Source organism: Apodemus sylvaticus, chromosome 7, assembly GCF_947179515.1.
Source record: "Apodemus sylvaticus chromosome 7, mApoSyl1.1, whole genome shotgun sequence".
In the NCBI taxonomy this organism is placed as follows: domain Eukaryota; kingdom Metazoa; phylum Chordata; class Mammalia; order Rodentia; family Muridae; genus Apodemus; species Apodemus sylvaticus.
Window position 1 is genome coordinate 74538888 of NC_067478.1, and position 22707 is coordinate 74561594.

The 22707-nt window shown below is 45.0% G+C and overlaps 1 protein-coding gene across 1 annotated transcript; it reads right to left on the reverse strand.

Moving 5' to 3' along the window:
* Positions 1 to 132: 132 nt before the first annotated feature.
* On the reverse strand, positions 133 to 19804 carry Idh3a (isocitrate dehydrogenase (NAD(+)) 3 catalytic subunit alpha). The gene is made up of 11 exons (XM_052188318.1): positions 19701 to 19804; positions 14541 to 14603; positions 12460 to 12543; positions 10308 to 10422; positions 9089 to 9276; positions 8305 to 8438; positions 6503 to 6605; positions 6335 to 6399; positions 5336 to 5420; positions 3695 to 3847; positions 133 to 1463 (listed from the first exon to the last, which is right to left on the reverse strand). Exons 1-11 carry the CDS (start codon positions 19773 to 19775, stop codon positions 1380 to 1382), a joined length of 1149 nt encoding a protein of 382 aa, XP_052044278.1. The 5' UTR covers positions 19776 to 19804; the 3' UTR covers positions 133 to 1379.
* Positions 19805 to 22707: the final 2903 nt, after the last annotated feature.

Sequence of the window (22707 nt, forward strand, 5' to 3'; positions counted from 1 at the left end):
ACATCATTAGTGGCCTACAAGGCTGCAGGATGGGATCTGGTGGAAGCAGCCAACTCTGTTATCACCTATTACAAGCTAAGCCAAACTGCCCTAAGGTACCTGGCCAGGAAACAGAGAATACAAACACCTCAGTCAGTTTTTAAGTTCTTTATTACTGTGAATCCAAAGCCACTGGTAACCAGAACAATCCAGTAAGACAGGGAAAGAAGCAGTTTTAAAGTAAAATACACAGAAAATTATAAGTCCAAATAAAAGTTTTAAAAAGTGACCTAGACAGGGGCATTTGTTGTTTAAGAAATCCCCTTGTGACCAGGGTACATTATGCAAAGCCACAGGTTTGCAAACTAGTTTAAGGGCTAAGGGAAGACAGCTTGGCTTTGGTGTGGGCCAATGGTGTGGTGCAGCTTCATGCTGTGGTGTGGGAAGGGATGGGGGCAGAGACCGTGGTCAGCAGCTGGTACCACAAGCTCCAATTAAGTCTGTAATGGGTGCTTCTGGGGCAGAGGAGAGGGCAGTGACTGGTTGCTTTAGAGAAAGCCAAGGGGCAGCCAGGCCGTTCCAGTGTCACCAGCAGCACTGGCCAGAGTGTGGCACCTGGGAGGGAAGCTGCAGTGGCTGGCTCCCCTGACTGACAGTGCACAATGCCAACAAGTTGTCTAGTGAGGAGGAATGATCTCCCTTATCTGAGAGCTCGGCCCCCAAAGTAGTAAATCTCAAGGTAACAAAATAATCAAATGCACAGAGCATCTGGGGTTTTGACAGGGATTATCTATATATTAACAAAATTACATCATTCATTATGGATTTCTTGGAGCTTACATTTTTATTAATAGTAATTCATGTATAGGACAAATATCTTTATTTCCATATTTTTAAGAAATACACCATTTTTGCTGTGAACTTTCCCAGTAAATTTCTTTTGTGCCCACTAGTCTTAGAATATTGTCATCTTGTGCGATTGTTAAAACCCTGTTTTATTCCCAGTTTGGTTTTCATAAACCAAAAATCCAGGGCTTTTGTTAAAAAGTTAAATATCTTCTCTTATTAATTCTGTATCAGAATATTTACAGTTGAGGAAAAATTATTTTGCCTGAAGTGTAAAATGGGTTAACAATGATAGATGATACAGTTCACTTACAGTTTACAAAAAAAGGTTTACCAGACAGACAATAAATACAACAAGCACTTGGGGAAATCCTTTGACTGAGGCCGGGGGCCATCATGTGCATCCACTGCCAGGGTTTTGTTAAGAAAAGGCCAGACTGGAAAATGTACTCTGTCAAGAAGCAAGCAAACCAATGGCGGGCGCCCTCAAGGAGGATCACAGAGTGTCCTTCTGGAGTGACTGACTGACTGCAGCAAATCCACCAGCAGAAGTGCTAATCTAAGTCTTTTACTCTACGACAGATTTCTTCTGTGAAGTCGGAGCACTTCGCGTTGCCGCCCAGATCTTTTGTTAAGCTCTGAAAACAGAAAGAGAAATAAGCATCCATCCCCACACTAAATTACAGCAAGACAGTTAAAGCACTCGGTGAGCAGGAGCTGAGCAGGATGCTAGCACTGAGTTCAAAGAGAGGTCGCATCACGTCATCTACCTACCCTTGGAGGCCTAGGGACCTTCCCCCCCCCCTGAGGTGTGTACCCTGCAACACTCCCAAGGCAGCCATGATGGTGCACTGCATCAACCCCAGCACTGAGGGGCTGAGGCAGAGATTCCTGCACACTCACAGCCAGTCTGGTTTACACACTGAATTCCAGGCCACCCAGGGCTAGATAGCAAGACCTTGCCTGTCTTAAAACAAGGCAGAAAAGAAACCACGGAAAGGGACGCTCCGTTAAAGAGAAGGCTCTTACTGTAAATAAGACAGAAGTTTCCAGGGGCGGCTGGAAGAGCCCAGAGCAGAGGGAACAAAAGAAATGTACTGGTCATGGCAAGAGCTATCTTTGAGAGAAGTAAGAGGCAAGATAGAATAGTAGAGACGCAAGAGAAACAGGACAGAGAGAGAGAGAGAGAGAGAGAGAGAGAGAGAGAGAGAGAGAGATGAGTAGTGCAATAAGGGTGACAGGTAGAGGCAGGGGACGGGTACCTGGGAGGAAGGAGGCGGAGGCAGGAGGTGAAGGAAGGAAGGAAGGGCCAGGATGCTCTTGAGGACTCTGATATGTAACTACAGGAGTGAATCATGGAGCGCCGTGTCCTTCGCAAGCTCCTGAGGAATGAATGCTGGTTCTTATCTAACCACCAAAAGTCCTTCTATAGTGCATCTTGGGCTCATTACTGCCTGGATATAGAGACTTGGGAAACACCTCTCAAGGAATAAGACTCCTTAGGGAACAGGAAGGTTTTGTTCAGACTATTGACCTAGGAAATACTGGTTGGTTATGGATAGTTAAATGAAAGCAAATTTAAGCATAAAGTCTGTGGGGAAATTTTAAAGCTAAAAAAAAAAGAAAGAAATATGGTAAGGCATATTAGGTCTACTTTGGTATTTGGAGGCATGCAACCTGAAAACATCTACACAGCTAACCACTCGCTTCCCCTCCAGGAGAAGTCTCTAGTGCGACCAGTCTGTTTTCTAACACTCATGTTCTCTTTACTACAAACAGACATCAGTATGTTAAATCCCGTCTTGTGTCTACATTCTGCAGAGCTAGGAGAGACCCTGTGTAAGGCAAGCATCTTTCTGCTCAGCTCTAGACTGCTACTTCCTAAACACAGGCTTGGTATAAACAACAGAGCTCCTGCCCTCTAAAGTAAGGTCAGGCTGTTAAGATCAGGTTTTCACCAGGCGGTGGGGGCACACACCCATAATCCCAGCACTCGGGAGGCAGAGGCAGGCAGATTTCTGAGTTCAAAGCTACCCTGGTCTATAGAGTGAGTTCCAGGACAGCCAGGGCTACACAGAGAAACCCTGTCTTGAAAAACCAAAACCAAAACCAACAACAACAAAAAAAGCAAACCAGGTTTTCATTTCTTGTATTTTGGCCATAAGAAGTAATCCTAGGCTGTAACTTTCAGAAAGGACCAGCTTTGAGGCACTATGTTAAGAATACTTGACCAGGGCTAGAGAGATGGCTCAGTGATTAGGAGTGCTCTTCCAGAGGTCCTGAGTTCAAGTCCTAGCAACCACATGGTGGCTCACAACCATCTGTAATGGGATCTGATGCCCTCTGGTGTGCAGAAGACAGCTACAGTATACTCATATAAACAAATAAATCTTTAAATAAATAAATAAATAAATAAAAAGACTGTTTGAACAGATTATAGAGCTAACACCAGTCCAGCTGAGTGGGCCTATGCCTGCCTCTGGCCCTCACACTCTTTCTGCTGTGTTCTGAAGCCCATTAGTGCCTCTTAATTCTTTCAGAAGAAGTATCTGGTTCACCCCCACCCCCGAATGCATACATGCACATAGCTTTGCTCAAGCTCAACCAGGAAGTGCACATTACAAATCCGTTTCAGGATCGGGGAGGCAGAGGCAGTTAGATCCCTGTGAGGTGGAGACCAGCCCGGTCTACAGACAGAGTTATAGGACAACCTAAGCCAGCACACAGAAACCCTGTCTCAAAAACCAATTAAAACAAAATAAAACAAAACAAAACATCCTGTTTAACACCAAATCTTTCTGGGCTCTGTTCTCTTTCCACAGAAGAAACCCATTTCAGCCAGTTTGCAGTTGTCCAGATTTACAGATACCTTTCCATCCTTAATTGTAGCAAAACACGCAGCCTCAATTTTTGCTGCGTGGTCAAACAGCCCCATGTGGCGCAGCATCATCACGGCGCTAAGCAGGAGAGCCGTGGGATTGGCCATGTCCTTGCCTGCAATGTCCGGGGCTGTTCCATGAACCTGTGATGCCATCAGAAGACAGAGTGAGCGGGAGGGAGGCAGGAACAGGAACCTTGGTCTTAGCATAAACCCAGCAGGCACCGAGTTCCGGGCTCAATCCCCAACACCAACAAAAATGAAAAGGCAAAGCGGCCTTCTGGAAAAGCTGAGGTCTCCATCCTCTCTCTGCTGATGAAAAAAATATTTACTGAATGCTGCTGTGTGCAATCACTGACACAGATCTCAGAAATAACACAAGGCTGTGAAGAAATGAAGAGCTAATTTTTAAGTGCAAAAATATGGGCCCAAATCAGGGAGATGGCTGGGTGAGGAAACCACACTAGTTGTACAAGTTTGAATCTCCAAAACCCATGTAAGAGCTGGATGTGTAGCAGAGCAGCAGTGATCCTAATGCTCCAATAGGGAGGCCAGGTCTGGGGACAGTGGGGTCCTGGGGAGCGCGTGGGCCAGCAAGCCTGGTGTTGGCAGCAGACACAGAGCTCAGGTCTCAAGGAGGGAAGAAAGAAGCGACACTCTGATTTCCACCTGTACAAGCATGACATGCATGACCACAGCATCCAGTAAATATCTGTTCATCTGTCTCCCTTACACACACACACACCATATAAGCTCACCATACACATAAAAAATTGTGGGTCAATAATATTTTTCAGTAAATTTTGGTAAAACATTTTAAGTGAAGGAAGGCACAAAAAAAAAAACCTGGCCAGATATGAGGCCAGAGGATGTCTAGATGTCTAGCTTTATATATATATACATATATATACACATATATATACATATATATGTGTGTATGTGTATATGTATGTATATGTATGTATATATATATATATATATATACACACACATACAGATACATATTCATATACATGCTTTAATGCTAGCACAGAGATAATCTCTGAATTTGAGGCCGTAGCAAATTCAATGCCAGGCTTAGGATTTTGAGACCAGGTTGCAAAAACTAAAACAAATACAATAAAAAATGAAGTCTATTTGTACTGAGTTATTTTTGGGATAAATTTTACTGGTTGCTGTTGTGGAGAAGGTGGCATTTTCACCTTTGCCATAATAAAATAGAAATGTGTGTAGAAAAAAAAAAAAAATGAAGTCTAATTTCCCAGGCGATGTGAGACGCTGCAGAGTTAAGCCCTACAATAAGGCTGAGGGCTGCTCTTGGCTGCAAAGGTACAGACAAGGACCGAGCACACCATGCAGAGTGGCTGAGGAGAGAGCGACAGGGAAAGACCGTGTGGCCAGGGCTCAGGGGCAGGACCAGGTGGGTGGTGAGCTCTAGGAATCAGGCTCTGAGAGGCAGGGGACTGCCGGGAAAAGGTGGCCTGAGATGGGACACCTGAAGACCTGAACGCCAAGAGCGATGGCACACACCTAGAATCCCAGGGCCAGAGCTGCAGGAAGAAGGGTCACGAGCTTGAAGCCAGCATGGGCGACATACACAAGGGACATTCTGTGCAGGGTCAGGGTCCTTACCGATTCAAAGATGGCAACACCGTTGGCCCCAATATTGCCACTTGGAGTCACACCAAGACCTCCAATCAGTCCTGCACACAGATCACTGAGGAGAGAAAAGGGAATTTTGAAAAAAAAAGCAATTCACCTAGCACTTAGATTTTAGTGTTTAAATATTATTACCACCACGCCCACTCCCCCAGGGGAAAGCAGAGTTCCTTGGAGAAGGGGCTCATTCCAGGCTCCAGGGTCAGAAATGGAGATGAGCTGGGGCAGCTTACTGTGCCAGGACATCAGGCAAGGCTCAAAGGACAAGCCAAGTCCCAGGGACACAGGAGCCATGGACAAGAGGCACCAAGCCCAGTCAAGACAGCCCGAGCCAGTGAAGGTCTCAGCAGAGAATAAAGCAGAAAACCAGGCGTGCATACACTGATATAGACAACTGGCTACACAGGTGAGACTGTCTCAAAAATCAAAACAAACAAACAGACAGACAGACAGACAGACAAGCCAGCATAATTCCCTCAGACAACGTGTAAAGCTCCCTAGCTAAAAGCCTCTGTACAGACTCGGGAAGAACAGCTCTCAGCTCTCAACAGAACACCACATAGGATATGTAGAAGGAAGGGCGGGCTTAGAAATCCAAGGGGGAGGAGGGAAGGAATGATGGGGGAGAGGTAACAGAACGCCAACATTCAAGGACTGAGGTACTGAGTACATAGGGCTTCCTGGGCCATTACTGTAAGGTGTGAGATTATGTCAGTAGTGACTGGGCCTGGGAGTGGAGCCCACGATGGGTTAGCACAAACCTCAGCACGAAGGGGTGGGAGGAAGAGAGGGAACACTAAGGAGTGACCATCAACCTAGTTAGCTGTGCATGTAGTAAGTACACTGAAATGACACTGGATGCAGCAGATACCACAGCTCATAATGTGTTACTGAAAACACAGAGCCATGATCACTTTAGGATGTTTATGCATAAACTATAGGCCAAGACTAAAAGCGCACAGTGAGACTCACCTAAGGATGTCTCCATATAAATTTGGCATGACGAGAACATCAAACTGGGACGGGTCTTGTACCATCTACAAGGAGTAATAAGTGTGCATTTAGCAATCCTAGTCTGCATACCATGGATATACAGAATGCACCATGAAAAACAGCCAGTAAGCACTGCCGCATACTTACATTTAAACATACAGTATCAAGATACATCTCATTAAATTTAATATCTTTACAGTTCTCCGCAACTTCCCTGCATTTTTGCAGAAAGAGCCCATCTGACATCCTCCTGTATTCAATAATATAAACAGATGAATTGTTAAAAATGAAGCACAGAATCAGATCAAAGAAAATTAAATTTAAGAAAGTTAAGTTCCAAGGGGCTGGAGTATGGCTCACTGGAGTGCTTAAAGGCCAGGGTTCAGATCCCTAGCAGCCACAGAAAGGCTGGATCACCAGTGCTGGGGGCAGGCAAGAGCAGCTCCAGGACCCACTGGTCACCCATGTAGCCAAGCAGTGAACTCCAGGCCAGTGAGGGACCGTCTCACAAAAGGTAGATGCTGTTCCTAAAAACAACACCTGTAGTTGTCACACACACACACACACACACACACACACACACACACACACACACACACAATTTGTTTAAAGAAAGAAAAGCCTGGTGTGGTAGCATGATAGCACATGCCTTTCATCCCGGTACTAGGTGGCAGAGGCAGGTGGATGTTAGTGAGTTCTAATCCAAATAGGACTATAGAGTGAGGCCCCGTCTCAAAAACAAAACAAAATGAATAAGTCACATTCCAGAATCCAAAATATCTGGTTTCAATTACAACAGAATTATTTCTTTGACAGCAAATAAATTTGGAATTGAAAAGTTTTCATGTAAGTCAGGCAGTGGTGGCGCACACCTTTAATCCCAGCACTTGGGAGGCAGAGGCAGGCAGATTTCTGAGTTTGAGGCCAGCCTGGTCTGCAGAGTGAGTTCCAGGACAACCAGGACTACACAGAGAAACCCTGTCTCAAAAAAAGAAAAAAAAAAAGAAAAAAGAAAAAAGAAAGAAAAGAAAAATTTCCATGTAATTATAGATACCCAAAGTGTAAAGACATGCTGGGTGTTGTTGGCACACAGCACTCAGGAGGCAGAGGAGGGTGGATCTGAGTCTGAGGCCAGCCTGGTCTACAGAGTGAATTTCAGGACAGCCAGGGCTACACAGAGAAACTCTGTCTGGAAAAAACAAAACAAAACAAAACAAAGCAAAGTAAAACAAAACAAAAGTGTAAAGACATGAGATAATTTGCTCACCATAGAGAAGCCTAGATTTTTGAAGCCTTATCCATCAAGAACTAAGAAATACTTAATTTTTTTTTCTTTTGAGACAGGATCTCAAGTAACCTAGGATAGCCTTAAACTTGATATGTAGCTAAGGCTGGCCTTAAACACCAAGTGCTGGGAGTGTAGGCATACATGGACCCCTGCCCTGGCTCATGCGAGAATTGTTTGCTTTAGGAGGGTAACTGTTAAATTGTTTACTACTGGGCAGGTTCAGTCCTTTCTTAGGTTAGGAAAGCTGTGCCTTTGTCCAGTCAGAGGAGCCTTTAATAGACTGGGCTTGAGAACCTGAAATGTCAGAGAGACACTTCTGACCGTCTCTGCTCTATTTTAAGCCCCTGAGCACGTGGCACTTGAGAAAGCACCCCTGCTCTCCCACTTGGGAAATATGAACTGCGTGGCCTCTGCCAGCCTAACCATCTCTCTCCGCTTCCTTCCGACAGCTCAGCCCCTGGAACTCCCAGGACTTGAACTTCTGGCCCCTTCATTTGTCCCTATCACCTCCACAGTGAGGTCCCAAAGGAGGAAATGCCACTCTGGTCGGTACACAGTTCTTTCCCAAATTCTGGGACTCAGAACCAACCGGAGGCTAAGTCCCCGGAGCTCCATCCCCATGGTAAGGCACGCCAGCCTGCCGCTGCCTCCCAGGACTCACATGATGTTGGCTTTGTGCACCGCTGTGACGTTGCTGCGGTGGTTGTTACGCGCGTACTCAAAGGCGAACTCAGCGATGCGCTTGCTTGCTTCTTCCGTGATGAGCTTGATGCTCTGCACGACGCCATCAACGATCTGAGAGAGAGAAGCCGCGCCTCACTGAAAGGCATGGCCAGTGTGGTACTGGCCAGCTTCAGAGTTCAGAGCACATTATTGTGACAGCCTGCACAGTCTGTCACAGAAGCTCTGCTACACAGTGACCAACAGAGATGGGCACCAGTCAAGGACACGCCTGTGGAGTGGGCGTTCAAACTGTAGAGGGCCAATTCCCAAGTGTATTCCAGGCCTATACCCCAATGATAGACAGCAGGCCAGGTTCTTCCTCCATTTATGTGTGTAGTCAGCCAGAGACCCACAGCACCAAGACAAACACCCACCGACTCCTCACAGAGGGGACACCGCTCTGTCTCAGAGATATTTTCAACTGAGAATTTGAACAAGTGCCTAAAATGCACAGAAGGAAAACTCATAGGGAATAAAAACATCTCTGAACCAGGTGTGGAAGCACATGCCTTTAATCCCAGCCCCAGGGAAGCAGAGCAGGCAGGCCCTATGGATCGGAGACCAGCCTGGTCTACAAAGTGAGCTCCACAACAGCCAGGGCTTAGAGACCCTGTCTCAAAACACAAAGCACAAAACAGCACCTTCCAAAATATCATCAACCACAAAACCTCTCCCAACAGACAGACAGACCGACAGAACAAACTTCTCTGAGATGGACATACCACATGCTCAATTCCACTGTATTCTCCCTCCGTGTTCTCTCGGATGGTGACAATGTTTACATCCGTGTAAGGGGTTTTATAACCTTCAATTGACACACATGGCCGGACATTGGCATAAAGGTCAAATGTCTTACGAAGCAACAGATTCATAGATGGATGGCCAGCTGCTATTGGGGTCTTTAGTGGGCCTGTAGGAAAGAACAATCAGGTGATAACAGGGTAAGTACATAGTCTCACAGGGAGCCCATTAACCTATGGGGCTTCTGTAATCTGTGTTCTGCCTTCAGCTTCACCCCCTCTCAGACCCAAGAGGATCACATCCTCTAGGGAGGTTTCTAGAATATGAACCTCATTTCCCGTCTTGAGAACTTCTGAGGACCCGGGTACTTAGCATTCTCTAAGCCTCATGGCCCGTCAGGGACAGTTACAAATGGAGACATCGGATAATTCCAGTGTAGGAACTTGGCCTAAGCTTACCAACAAGTGGCTTTCTAAAGATGAGATTCAAACTTGGATCTGAACATAGTTTTAAAGCCTGCACCAAATGCTAACTATTCCGAATCGTGACTTTAAGCATCTATTAAAATAACAAGCTGGGCAGTGGTGGTGCACGCCTTTAATCCCAGCACTTGGGAGGCAGAGGCAGTCGGATTTCTGGGATTTCTGAGTTCGAGGCCAGCCTGGTCTCTGGTCTACAGAGTGAGTTCCAGGATAGCCAGGGCTACACAGAGAAACCCTGTCTCGAAAAAAACCAAAAAACATTAAAAATTGGCTGAGAGGAATATGGAATTGAAAACCAGAGATACTTTAATGTTTTTACTAGAATTTTCAAATGTCCCAAATAAGAAACAACATTCTCAGACCAAGAATATAGCTCCACAATAGAGCAATGGAAGGAAGGAAGGAAGGAAGGAAGGAAGGAAGGAAGGAAGGAAGGAAGGAAGGAAGGAAGGATCTAGAGATGAATGCCTGCAATTCTAATACTCAGACGACTAAAACACCAAGAATTTCAAGTTAAAAAAAAAAAAAGTCCTGAGCCAGATGGACTCTACTGTGAGACCAAGTCTCAAAAACATAAACACTTAATAAATAACACAATGGCTACCTCATAAAAGGAGGTCCTTACTTCTGACAGCCCGTAAGACTGTATTTGTTTGCATGCATGCATTCTCAAACTGTGCGTGACCCCTAGACTGGCCACAGCGCCTCCCCAATGTACCTTTCAAGCCCATCTTGTTCTTATCCATGGACTCCTTGGCTTCTGGAGGGATCATCCACTTTCCTCCTGGTCCTTGAATCGCTGTGACATTGCGCTCCTCCCACTGAATAGGTGCCTAGAAGCCACACAGCAGCACAGTGAACTGGACAGACTTAAAACTACTGACACAGAGACTACAATACGACTAATGTCCACGTACAGTAAAGATTTGTCCCTTAAGGTCCCAAAAGTTCCTGACACGCTGATATTCACTAGTGCCCGGGACTGTCTGCGTTACCCTGGCCAGCCCTCACACCCAGCTGCCACCTGCTCATGTATTTTCTTCACAAGGACTCTTAAGATGGCTATAATTAGATTAGCATGATAAGTGGAGATATAAGGTTCACTGGAGTTGATTCCTAGCCCTCATACGGGGATGAGCCTCGAAAACAAAATGCTAAGAGCAAAAAGTCCACCAGAAAAGACCATGTTAGAGTCTACAAATATGAACAAGTTAGCACATCTAAAAAGGAAAAGCCAATGACTGCCTGGGCATTGGGAGTGGCCCTGGGGGAGGGGCCTGGAGTGACCGCTACAGCCATGGTGTCTTCTCTGGTGATGAACTGTTCTGAATTGGCTCTGTGGGTGGCTGCCCAGCTCTAAACAGCCTAAACATCACAGGACTCGATGCACGCTCATTTTCAGATGCCTTTTCTGTGTACAGTGAGTGTGTGGAGGTTAGGGGTCACCTTCCACCGTGTTAGAGCCAGGGCCTCTTGCCGTTTGCTGCTGTGTGTGCCAGGCTAACTGGCCTGCAGCCTTCCAAAGGCTCTCCTAGCTCTGCCCCGTCTGGCAGTAGGAGCATTGGGATCACAGACACAGTCTAGCTGGGAGCTGGGGATCTGAGCTCAGGTCCTCAAACTTGCACAGCAAACACTTCATCCACTGAGCCTTCTCTCTAGCCCTAGGCTGTACAATTTTAATGAGTAATTTGAACAGCATGTGAATTATATCTTAGTAAAGCTGTCTAAAGAATCAGAAACACCTAGGTAGGTATTGGCTTAAAGTATACACGAGTGTTCCTTCCTTTCTCCCTCCACCCTTCGTATGAGAACTGACATTTGATAGTCAGCCCACTGAGCAAAACTACACAGAGGACAGAGAAACTGATGTGGACCTTGTTCGCAATTCTTCCTTTCAAAATCACCTATGTAAATGCTGAAGCATGTGTTCAGGAAGTCACGATAAGGCAGGTGAGTGAGTGAGAGGGCAAGACTTAAAAATACCTGAAGCCCGCGTGGTGTTTAAAGCACCACAAGTACTCAAGTGCTATTTTAATTATGTAATAAATAACACACACCAGCTACCCACACTGGCAATGACAGGCAGCAGTGAGCCTGTTCTCAGATGGCTATCACAAGAACACTACAAACTCAAGGCCAGCCCGAACGGACATTAAGTTCTAGACTAAGACCAGCCCAGGTCTCATGCAAGACTGTGTCTCAAAAGTAAATAGGGACTGGGGAGAGGGTCAGGGGACTCAGATCACTTGTTGCTCTTACAGAAGACCCGCAGTTTAATTTCCTGCACCACATGGAAGCTCACAGACATCTGTATCTTCCCTTGTAGGGGATCTGACACCCTCTTCTGGCCTTCAAAGGCACCAGCCATGCATGTGGTATACATACATACATGCAGGCAAAACACACATACACATAAAACAAAATAAAACAAGTAGATAAAACAACAATCTTGGTTTTTGGAGCCAGTTATCACCAAACTGGTCTGGAACTTGCTATGTAGCCAAAGCTGGCCTTGAACTCACAGAGATTTGCCTGTCTCTGTGTCCCAAGTGCTGGGATTAAGGTCTGGATAACCCACTCAGTTTTGAAATGATTTCATTGCATTTATTCATTTCTGTGCACACAGATAATGTGTGGGTACGGGCGCCACAGTGTTTGTGGAGGACAGAAGACAGGGTTTTCTCTGCACCATGTGGAAGCTGGGAATTGAACTCAGGTCCTTAGGCTGGACAAGGGCCTATACTCACTCAGCCAACTTACCAGCTCTTGATATTTTTTTAAAGTAGAGAAATCTGTGGAGATTAATAACAGTACCTACAGATTAAAAAGTCTCTGTGGAATATCCTTAAAAGAATTTTAACAACACTTACTTTGGCAGCATCAAAAATCTTCATAACTGAGGCTGAAATTTCTGGGCCAATTCCATCTCCAGGAATTAAAGTTACTGTCTGAACCTGAATATGAGAAATTATTGAAGAAAACAGTAAGAATTGGTTTTAATTTTGTTTTAAGAGAGTATTGCTCACAGAGAAACTCAGTTCCCCAGGGTATGTCTGAAAGACCCAAATACTTTAAAGAAACAAAGTCCCCACTGTGATCATGCTGGAGAAAGAATCCAACTCCATGATGCCCCAAGTCTCTGCTCTCAACTGAGTTTGGAAATTTAAATAGTAATGCAAATGATGTTCTTCAATAAAACAAAGGATTAACAAAAAAATATTTTTTTAAGGTCCTCTGCTTTATAATGACACCTAGACAGGTTGACTCATTATTTCTCAAATTTTATATAAAGCTGAATCAATCTTTTTTTTTTTTTAATGTATCTTCTTGATTTCGTTTGAAATGGCCTCAGCGACCAGGCTAATATGCTTTTAAGAATGGTAGTCTAATGGTTAAACACCAGGGGAGCCATGACTGGCTTGCCCACCTCTAGATTATGCTAGATTTTTCCTCGTCTTCTCTTCGCTCTGGTGCTGAGGATGGACTCCGGGCCATGTGCACGCTAGGCAAATGTCCTGAAGAGGGCGACGTCCTCAGCCATTATTGCCTTGTATACTGAGACAGTTCTTTTTTTTCCCAGGCTGGCCTTTAACACTCTCTGGAGCCCCGCAGGCCCTGTACTTTTTTTGACCCTCCTGAGTAGTTGAGATCACAGACTTGTACCTCAGGTCCAGCTTCAGAATGGGCTTGAAATGTTGGCGTGGCTATTCCTGAGCTTTGAAGTGCAAGCCTCATTCCGTACTTTTTAAAAACTTCATTAGTTCCTTGAGAACTCCATACAACGTGTCTCGACCACATCCCCCCTCCAGCTCTCCCCAGACTCACCTCCTCCTTACTCACTCACCTAACTTTGTGTCCTTTTCCTTCATTTTTACTCAAGACCAATTTGTAATGCTCAGATATTCCTGAACATGTGGATTTCCAACAGAGCATGGTCAACTGACCGGGGCTACACTCAAATCAGAGAAAACAAAGGCTCCCTCTCCCAACAGCTAATACTTGTCAATCACTCCCCAGAGAGGTGGGATTTTGTGCCCAACACCCCCTTCCATGCTGGGATTTAGTCTGGTTTGGGCTTGCATGGGTCTTGCGCATACATTCAATTGCACTGAGTTCGTATCTGCATTCTGGCAGAAGCAAGGCCAAAGGTTCCTCTTCCTGTTCTCCCATAGGTGATGTCATCTGGGAAGCTACTTTTCTTCTCCAAAACAGACAGCAAGTAGAGGGGGAAATATACTATAGTCTCTTCAATTCCTCATGGCATAAAACATCACATGGGAGTATAGGAATGAAGGAATTATTATAAAATCCAAATCAGATTCTATAAAAGGGGATAAAATAATAAGTAGGAAGTCACTGACACACAGTCTTGGAATGTTCCAAAAATGTGACATCAGCTTTTCAAGCACAGGACTCTAAAGCCAGGAGTTTCAAAAGCAGCAGACTTAATGAGCGACCCACTAACATGGGGTCTACAGACTGCAAAGTGTAAGCCTGCAGGGCCTATAGAAGCACGAGGTGTTCATAGTGACCGATCTACTGTTTCTAAGGAAGTTCAGAAAACAAAAATGCAGAGCAGGTTTTTGAAGCTTCTCAACAATTTTCTCTCAACTTGTGCTTGTTTCTGAAAAAATATAACCCCTAAGTGCCTTAAGACACTAATAAGATTATAAAATAAAGTAGCAGGCTCAGGGTAACTTCTATTTTTATCATGGCTCCTCGAAGATATTAATGGGACAAGCTTACACAGCCAGATGTAACAGACTCCTATTAAATATGAAAATGACAAGAGATTTGTGTATTTGTCTGCCAATAATTTTAGTATACATTAGATGTGTGGCCAATTCCCTTTAGTTTTAAATAAATGAAGATGGAATGCTAATAAACATATTTGAGCATCTTTCTTGAGAAACTTCTAAAAGGAAAAAATAAAAGACATAATTATACTCACACCACCAGCAAAACCTCTTGTCACCTGTTTTGTGTTGTGGAATGCACCCAGCAGCCGAGAGACCTACGTTAATATCAACAGAAAAATGTTACCCATAGAACTCACAGCTCAACACTTGAGACATTTCTGATAGTTTTGTTTGGGGAAGTTGGAAAAACTGGAGGGTTTTTTTTGTTTTGTTTTGTTCTGAACTTGGAGAGTTTCCAGGAATACTGTCTCAAATATTATTAGCTCAATGTGGCTGACCTGCTCAGACTTGAAACCCGAGACTGAAATTCTGTAATTTTTCTTTCTTTGGGTGTTTGTGTGGGCATGTGTGGTGAATAGTATGTACATGCATGCATGTGTGTACATGCATGTGAAAGTCAGAGGTGCACACCAGATGTTCTCCTCTTCTCTCAGTTTTTGAGATAGGGTTGCTCACCAATTTAAGAAGACGCTGCCATCAAGCTCCAAGGATTCCCCTGCCTCAGCCTCATTAATGCGGGAATTACAGGCATGTGCCACCACCCAGTTTTTTGGTTTGTTAGTTTTTACGTTAGGTCCAGAAAATGTGAATTCAGGTCATTACACTTGCGGGATAAGCACTTCACAGACTGAGCCAATTCCCCAATCTCAACACTAAAGATTTTGAAATCTTTTTGATATTTTTGAAATTAAGTTTATAAATGCAAATTGTCAAAAGACTTGGAAGATGAAATGGAACTATACTTTTTTGTTTCAAACCTTAGTTTTTCTCTAATGTCCTGGTTAGTTTTGTTAATACTCTTGACCACCAGAGGATGTCATATGCTCTAAGAAAATTTTCACCAGATTTAAAGCTGCAGGGTCCTTAAAAAGCCCAGGGCATGACTCCTCCCCGAACTTATTCTGTAGACAGAAGGGCAAAGACCAGGGAACTGTCTAAGATCAAAGTGACCAATGAGCAGATCACTGAGCTCTTCCTACAGATTAGTATATAGTCCATCTCTCCAGCAACCAATCAGCAAAGTAGGAACAAACACTATTTCCTGGCCTAATGGAAGAACCGTGATCCCAGCTACTTAGTAAACTGAGGCAGTTTACTAAGTTCAGGGCTACAGGGAATCCTCAAGACCAGCAACAACAACTTAACAAGACTATAGCTCAAAAAAAAAAAAAGAAAGAAAAAAAAAAAAGAAAAAAGAAAAAAGAAAAAAAAAAGGAAGGTTGGGGACATAGCTCAGAGGCAGACCGCCTGCCTAGCATGCACATGCCCACTACTGCCAAAAGTGTGGGGGGGGAGAGGGCCCTCAGGACTTCTGAGTCAGTCATATACCGACTCTGAGAATCTTAATAACAGTTTATACGAAACCTAAAATAGTTTATTTAGCATTAGTGATGCCAATGCCTCCAGGTTCCTGTGTATCCCTGGCTATCATGGAACTCACTCTGTAGACCATGCTGGGCCCAAATTCATAAAGATCCACCTGCTTCTGTTCCCCCTCCCCCCCCCCCCAGTGCTGGGATTAAAGACAAGCTCACAGAATATTTTATTTAGTTCTTCTAATAGTATGGGCAATAGAGTTATTACTTTTACTTGTGTTGTTTTACTTGTAGTATTATTAATTTTGAGACTACAAAGTGATATAAAAAAGGAAAATAAATCATCTAATAAACCCAACAATCCTACCACTCAAAGACATTAACATTAATATTTTTTTCTAAGCTAAGTGTAATGATGTACACCTTTAATCCTAGCACTTGGGAAGCCAAAGTAGGTCAATTGCTTTGAGTCTGGACATTAGCTTGGTCTAATATAGTGAGTGCTAGACTACATAGTGAGACCCTGACACCCCCCCCCAAAAAGGCTATTTCAAATCTCAGTTCTTCATAGCTCAGTTCTTCAGAAATGGTACAAAATCTTATTACAATAAAATGAATGGCATATACTCAAATCTGCTAAAAAATTTTAATGTAACAGTTTCATGTTAATTAGATAAAGAGCAAGAAGACACTTGTTTCTTATTCTTCCCAGCCCTCATGGCTGGGGCTTGTGAGCCCAGGTACTCAGGAGGCTAAAGAGGGAGGACTGAAATTCAAGGCCAGGGGCTGGAGAGATGGCTCAATGGTTGAGAGCACTGACTGCTCTTCCAGAGGTCCTGAGTTCAATTCCTAGCCACCACATGGGGCTCACAACCATCTGAAATGGGATCTAATGCCCTCTTCTGGGGTGTCTGAGGACAGCTACAATATACCCACATACATAAAATAAATAAGTAATTCTAAAAAAAAAAAAAAAAAAATTTCAAGGCAAGTCAGGCAGTGGTGATACACATCTTTAATCTCAGCCTGCACTTGGGAGGCAGAGATATGGGACTGTGCCATGCATAGAACTGGAAGATCTCTGCATGGAGTCTATGCTTTTTGTTTTGGGGTAATAGAACAGGGAGTGGAAATGAGCAGACAATATGGAACCTATAAACCAGTGCACGGTTTCTCCAGGGAAGCCAGCGTACATACTGAACAGAGGAGAGCCAGGCGTGTGGTAGTACAGCAGAGAATTCTCTGAGTTTTAGGCCAGCAAAGGCTACACAGCGAAACCACCTCATAAAACAGAAAACAAACAAAACTCAAGCCTGCTGCACTGGCCTATAGAGTGAGTTTAAGGTCACCCTGAGAAATTTATTGAGACTAGATCTTAAAATTAAAAATGGAAGGAAAGAAAGACACTGTGGATATAGCTCAGTGGTAGAGTACCCCTTGTTACCAGGCTCAAGGACCAGCACTACAACAATAAAAAAAATAATCCCAAGACACGCAAACCATTTATGATTTGTCTGCTACTGTATATCTATAGTGCCTGGTACTGCCTTAGAATTGATACTCAACAAATCCCTTCTAAAACAACCCAAGCCATTCTCAATCCTGTGCGTAGCTGAGGGTTCCCACCCCAGCTTCCACGCCTGTAATGACTGCCTAACAGCTGGTATTTCCCACATTTTCATCTCTCCTCTATGATCATGGACTAAAATAATGCACTGACAAAGTCCATTCAAAGAGAAGTTCACAAGACACACTGTCTTTCACTTTATAATATACGTGTGAATCATTTTACCTCTATAAAATGCCAGGAGATGAGTTTTCAGGAACGAGGGCCCAGCCTGAGCTTCCCTACCTTGACTTCAGGCCCTGGATCACCTTAGCCCTGTGGCTCCTCACTGCCTTTTTAATGTCATATCCCAACCCAAACCAAGAGATACTGTGTGGGAAGCAAGCTGGACACTGGCTCATCACAGTCTCTGGACTCTGGGGAACCTCTAAAACTTTCACTTTCTCTGTGGGAAACATCTACAATCTTCAAATGGCCCTTTTTAAAAAGAACCAAATAAAACTTTAATGGTCACTGGGTGTGGTGGCTCACAGCACTAACTCCAGAACTTGGAAGGCATGGAAGTAGGAAGAGCAGGAGTTCAAGGTCAGCCTTACCTACTGCCTGAGCTACAAGGTTGAGACACTGTGTCAAACAAAACAAAGCCCTGAAGGGAAGCTCAGTATGAAGAAAATCCAAATACCATTTGTACTTCACCAGGAGCTAGCCTCAGGGACCCCTTCTGCGGCCCTAATCCCTTAAGAGAGACTGAACCAAAGCCTGGGCCACTCTGCCAAAGGTCACACAGGCAATCAAGTCCCAGGGGAGCATCTTCTGACCCTACTGTCAATCATTTCTGAACACTTGTGGATTTTTCTTACAGAGCTAAAGGAAAAACCAATTTCCCAGCACACCCTTTACCAAGTAGCTTCATTTTGTCCCTCCCCCCAAGGCTGACAGTACCTAACACTCTCTACCTGATAAGGTAGTGTGTAAGCCCAGACTTTAAAGGACTGACTCCCTGTTACACCTCTAAAACCAAAGGTGACCTAACAGCATTTCAGGCAAATGTGGGTCTGAACACAGTGACAAAGGAGACTCTAGTCACTGATGTTGAAAGCCTAGTTACTGATGTCCCAGAACCACCGTCTGCTTGACAACTGCCAAGACAGATGTAACGATGACAACTGCCAAGACAGATGTAACGATGGCTAGGAAGGCTCCAGGTTCTCATGCCCTTCCACATGGGCTAGGTGCTTCCATGCAGAAATCACTGTGGCACAAGTACAGGTATCTTACAGGTGGGCTCAAAGACGGTAAACAGTTTGCATAGGGCACACAACTAAGACCCCTACATTGAATTATTAGTAAACAATAGTGTATCTCCAAACCTCTCTTTAAAGGAGGGAGGCAATACCAAATTTTATTTAAAAATATGCATTGCTTATAGCAGACTTCTAGGGAACTACCCACGATGGCTTCAGATGACCTACGGCCTGGTCAGTACCATATCCATAATTAGCTAAGTGACCTTGGCCACTGGATAGACAGAAGGGAACTGAAAATCAAAATACTCGAGTTTCTCTCAAAGATGACAACGACCTCCTGTATGACCTTGAGCAAGTTTGTCTTCCAGGACAGGTCAGCTCCACCAGGAAACGAAAAGACTACATATGTAACCTGAAGCGCCTTCCAGCTCTAATACTGGTTCCAGGGAGAAGAACTAGAGAGCCCCAGATCGCAGGGTTCTCAAGAACATAAGGACGATGCCGTGACCTCCCTGAATGTTCAGAGTGTAATTCCAAGGAGCATGATGCCCCGTGTCCTCTGAAAGAGGAATACCTACCAGGGCACCAGGCATCGGACTAGGAAGAGTTCCAAGAGGGAGAAAAATCTGGCTGGCCGGACGGCCCGGGATTCCCTCACCTCGAAAAACCTCTCGTGCCCAGCGTTTACCCGGTCAAAGGCTGAGGGATCAGGGAGGGGCGACCTGAGCATGCTGCCTCGAGACCCGCAGATGACAGGGCCGCGGGGCCTAGGTGGCCTCTCTGTGACCCTCAGGGGATCCGCGCGAGGCCTGTGCTCCTATCCTGGAAGAGACTGGTAGGGACACCCGGAGCAGTACCGGCTGCCTTGACCTTGACGCCGTCCCCGCCCGGCACGGCTGTCCCGGCTCAGGACTAGCCACGCTCGGCGTGCCGGCCACATTCCCCGAAACACTGCCCGCGGGCCAAGAGCCGCCTCCGCGCGCTCGCCTCCGCCATCCATCAGGCGGGATTACAGCCTACTCTCCCTGCTAGCCCGCGAGCTTGCTGCCCTGTAGCGCTCACCTTGGACACCCACGCGGACCCGGCCATCGCGTCCACTTCCCTCACCGCGGCGACAGCGGCAACACCAGGGCGCATGCGCGTAGCCGGCGCCTTAGCCCGCTCCGCACGGCCCCGCCCTGAGGCCTCGCATGGCCCCGCCCCTAGGTCGGGTCTCCGCAGAGCCCGTCGCCCGCTCCGGACCCCGCGGCACAGCTGCCGCTAGTTGACCAATCAGCGCCTTAGTCTTTTGATGACGCGCGGAGCGGCCCAGCTGAGACCCGGAAGCCTCCTCCCCTTCCTCCTGCTTCATTCATTGAGTAGCTCTTTGGAATAAGTGTTTAGTTTCTGACCTATTAGGGGCCAATCAGCCTTCTTTATTTGACGGATAGTGCGCCCCTTAAAACTTTGCAGTCCCACTGAGACAAATATTTTGCTTACTTCCAAACATTGGTTTGTTTTGTTTCATGTCTTGAGACAGTATCATGGAGCATCAAAATGAGTATGCAGCTGAGGCTGGGTTTGAACCCAGGACGGCCGGGGGTTCCTCTTTTCTTGCCTCTACCTCCCAAGTGCATGCACCACCACGCCTGACTTGATTTTTACTTCTTATTTTTTATTTTTATTTTTTGTTTTTTCAAGACAGGGTTTCTCTGCATAGCCTCGGCTATCCTGGAATTCTCTGTAGACCAGACAGGCCTCAAACCCACAGAGATCTGCCTGCCTCTGCCTCCCAAGTGCTGGGATTAAAGGCATGTTCCACCATCATCTGGCTAATTTTTATTTTTTAATAGCTTTACTGAAGTATAATTGAAATATAAAATATACTCAATTTTACTCAGAGGTTAAAAGCATTTATTAGCCTTGCAGAGGACCCAGATTCAATTCCCAGCACCCACATGATGGCTCACAACTGTCTGTAACTCCAGGTGTAGGGGATCCAGTACCCTCTGCAGGCCTCACAGGGCACCAAATACCAATATGGTACCGCACCTACATGCAGACAAAACACTCCTATACATAAAATAGATGAATCTTTTAAAAAGTGCTTGATGTAAATGTACAATCTGAAGTTTTTCATAAATGTAAATGTTTGCATAAAGTAAATTCAGAAAATACAGCTCTTGGGCTGGGGGATGGTGCAGTGGGTTAGGTGCTTGTTTCAAAGCATGAGGATCTGAATTTAATACCCAGCACCCATGTAAAGGGTCAGGAAAGTGAGTGTCTGTCACCCCAGCAACAAAGTCCAGAGTTAGGTGGGTCCTGCTGCCATTGCCAGCCAGAATGCAGACCATGAAAAGCTTTCTCTCTCTCTCTCTCTCTCTCTCTCTCTCTCTCTCTCTCTCTCTCACACACACACACACACACACACTCACATACTATAGCTCTTACCTCAAAAAGAATAAGAGAGGGTTTTTGTTCTGACCAAATATAAGTAACCAAGGTCAGAAAACACAGATTTAGATTACCCCAGTTTCCATGTTTCAACATGATAAAAAACATGTTGAGGATGGGAATACTGAGAAAACTAAATTAGAGTTTGCAAGCTGGGAGTGGTGGTACATGCCTTTAATCCCTGCTCTCAGGAGCCAGATGCAGTTGGAGCTGAGTTAAAGACCAACCTTGCCTACAAAACTAGTTTCAAGACAGCCAGGGCTACACAAAGAAACCTTGTTGCAAGATATTTGATCACACTGTGAACTCTGAGACTATGTTGTTTACTGGGAACACCTGTTTCTAGTTGTGGTGTGGCTCAGCCTTAGCACACACCTTTAGTCCCTCTGGCGGGAATACAGAAATGACTTTTAGTTCCAAAAAAATGAATGAAGGTAAAGTTAGTTTGTAGAAGGAAGCACCCTTGTTTAAAAGTGATGTCTATTGAGTGGCAAAGTGCTGAATCAGAGAAAGACGTAACAGAACAGGATATGCTCTGTTACATACTCTCAGGAGAAGAGAGAGGAAAGGGAAGCTATAGGGGGAACAGTACAGAGAGAGGAGAGAGGGGGCAGTTTTACCCAGAGAGTTTTACAGAAACAGGTTAAAAAGAGAAAAAGCTAGACACTAGTAAAGATAGAACAAGCCAGAGAATGAGAAGGAACCAGAAGATTAGAACAGATTACTAGAGTTCATCTGAAGTCAAGGAGAGCAATCCAGGAGAGGAAGAGAGAAGCCAGATTGAATCAATCAGCATGGAGAGTTTTGAGCCAGAACAGCTGAGTTGACCAGCCAGCCAGAGATCAGAAAGAACTAGAAAGGGTGACCTTATTCAACAGTAAGTCTCAGAGGCTGAAAACATACTAGGCCTAGATTAGATTGTATGAAGGATAGAAACTTCCAGGTCTAGGCGTGGGTTAGCAGACTGAGGCACTAAGCCTTAGAGACAACAATGACATCAGGTGAATAAAAGTGACTTTTACAAAACCCTGTCTGGAAAAAGACAAAAAAATCACCACCATGGCACTGGCTATGAGACAGTGAAGCTCACCGGATAAAGGAAGAGTAGGTCTCAGGCTTAGCAGGCACTGACTGGCACCACAAAGCAGTCCCTGGGGCAAAGGACTAAACTGAGTAAGAATAGTTTCTGGAAAATGGAGAGATGCCTCAGCAGTTAAGAACTCAAGAGCACTTTGTAGTCTTCCAGACTCTTGACATCAGTCCTCAGGCCCCAACAGCTCACAACCACCTGTAACCCTAGGCCCAGGGAGTTACACACTCTTCCGACCTCCTTAGGCACCAACATACATGTAGCATATACTCACAAAGACACACACACACACACACACACACACACACGTAAATAAAAATAAAGCTTTTTTTTCTTCTTTACAAGAAAAGCTTGTAAGAGAGAATCTCCAGGAAGGACTGCCACGGTGGCCCAGTGAAGAAGGTCTGTAAATATGATATTTTACAGACAGAGGCGAAAGAAAAAATGTCTCCTGGGAATAATGGACCTCCCCATATATTTAGAAGCAGATAAATCTCACTTGGCAATTTCTTAAATTCTCTTATTTTCATATAGCTGAGACATGGC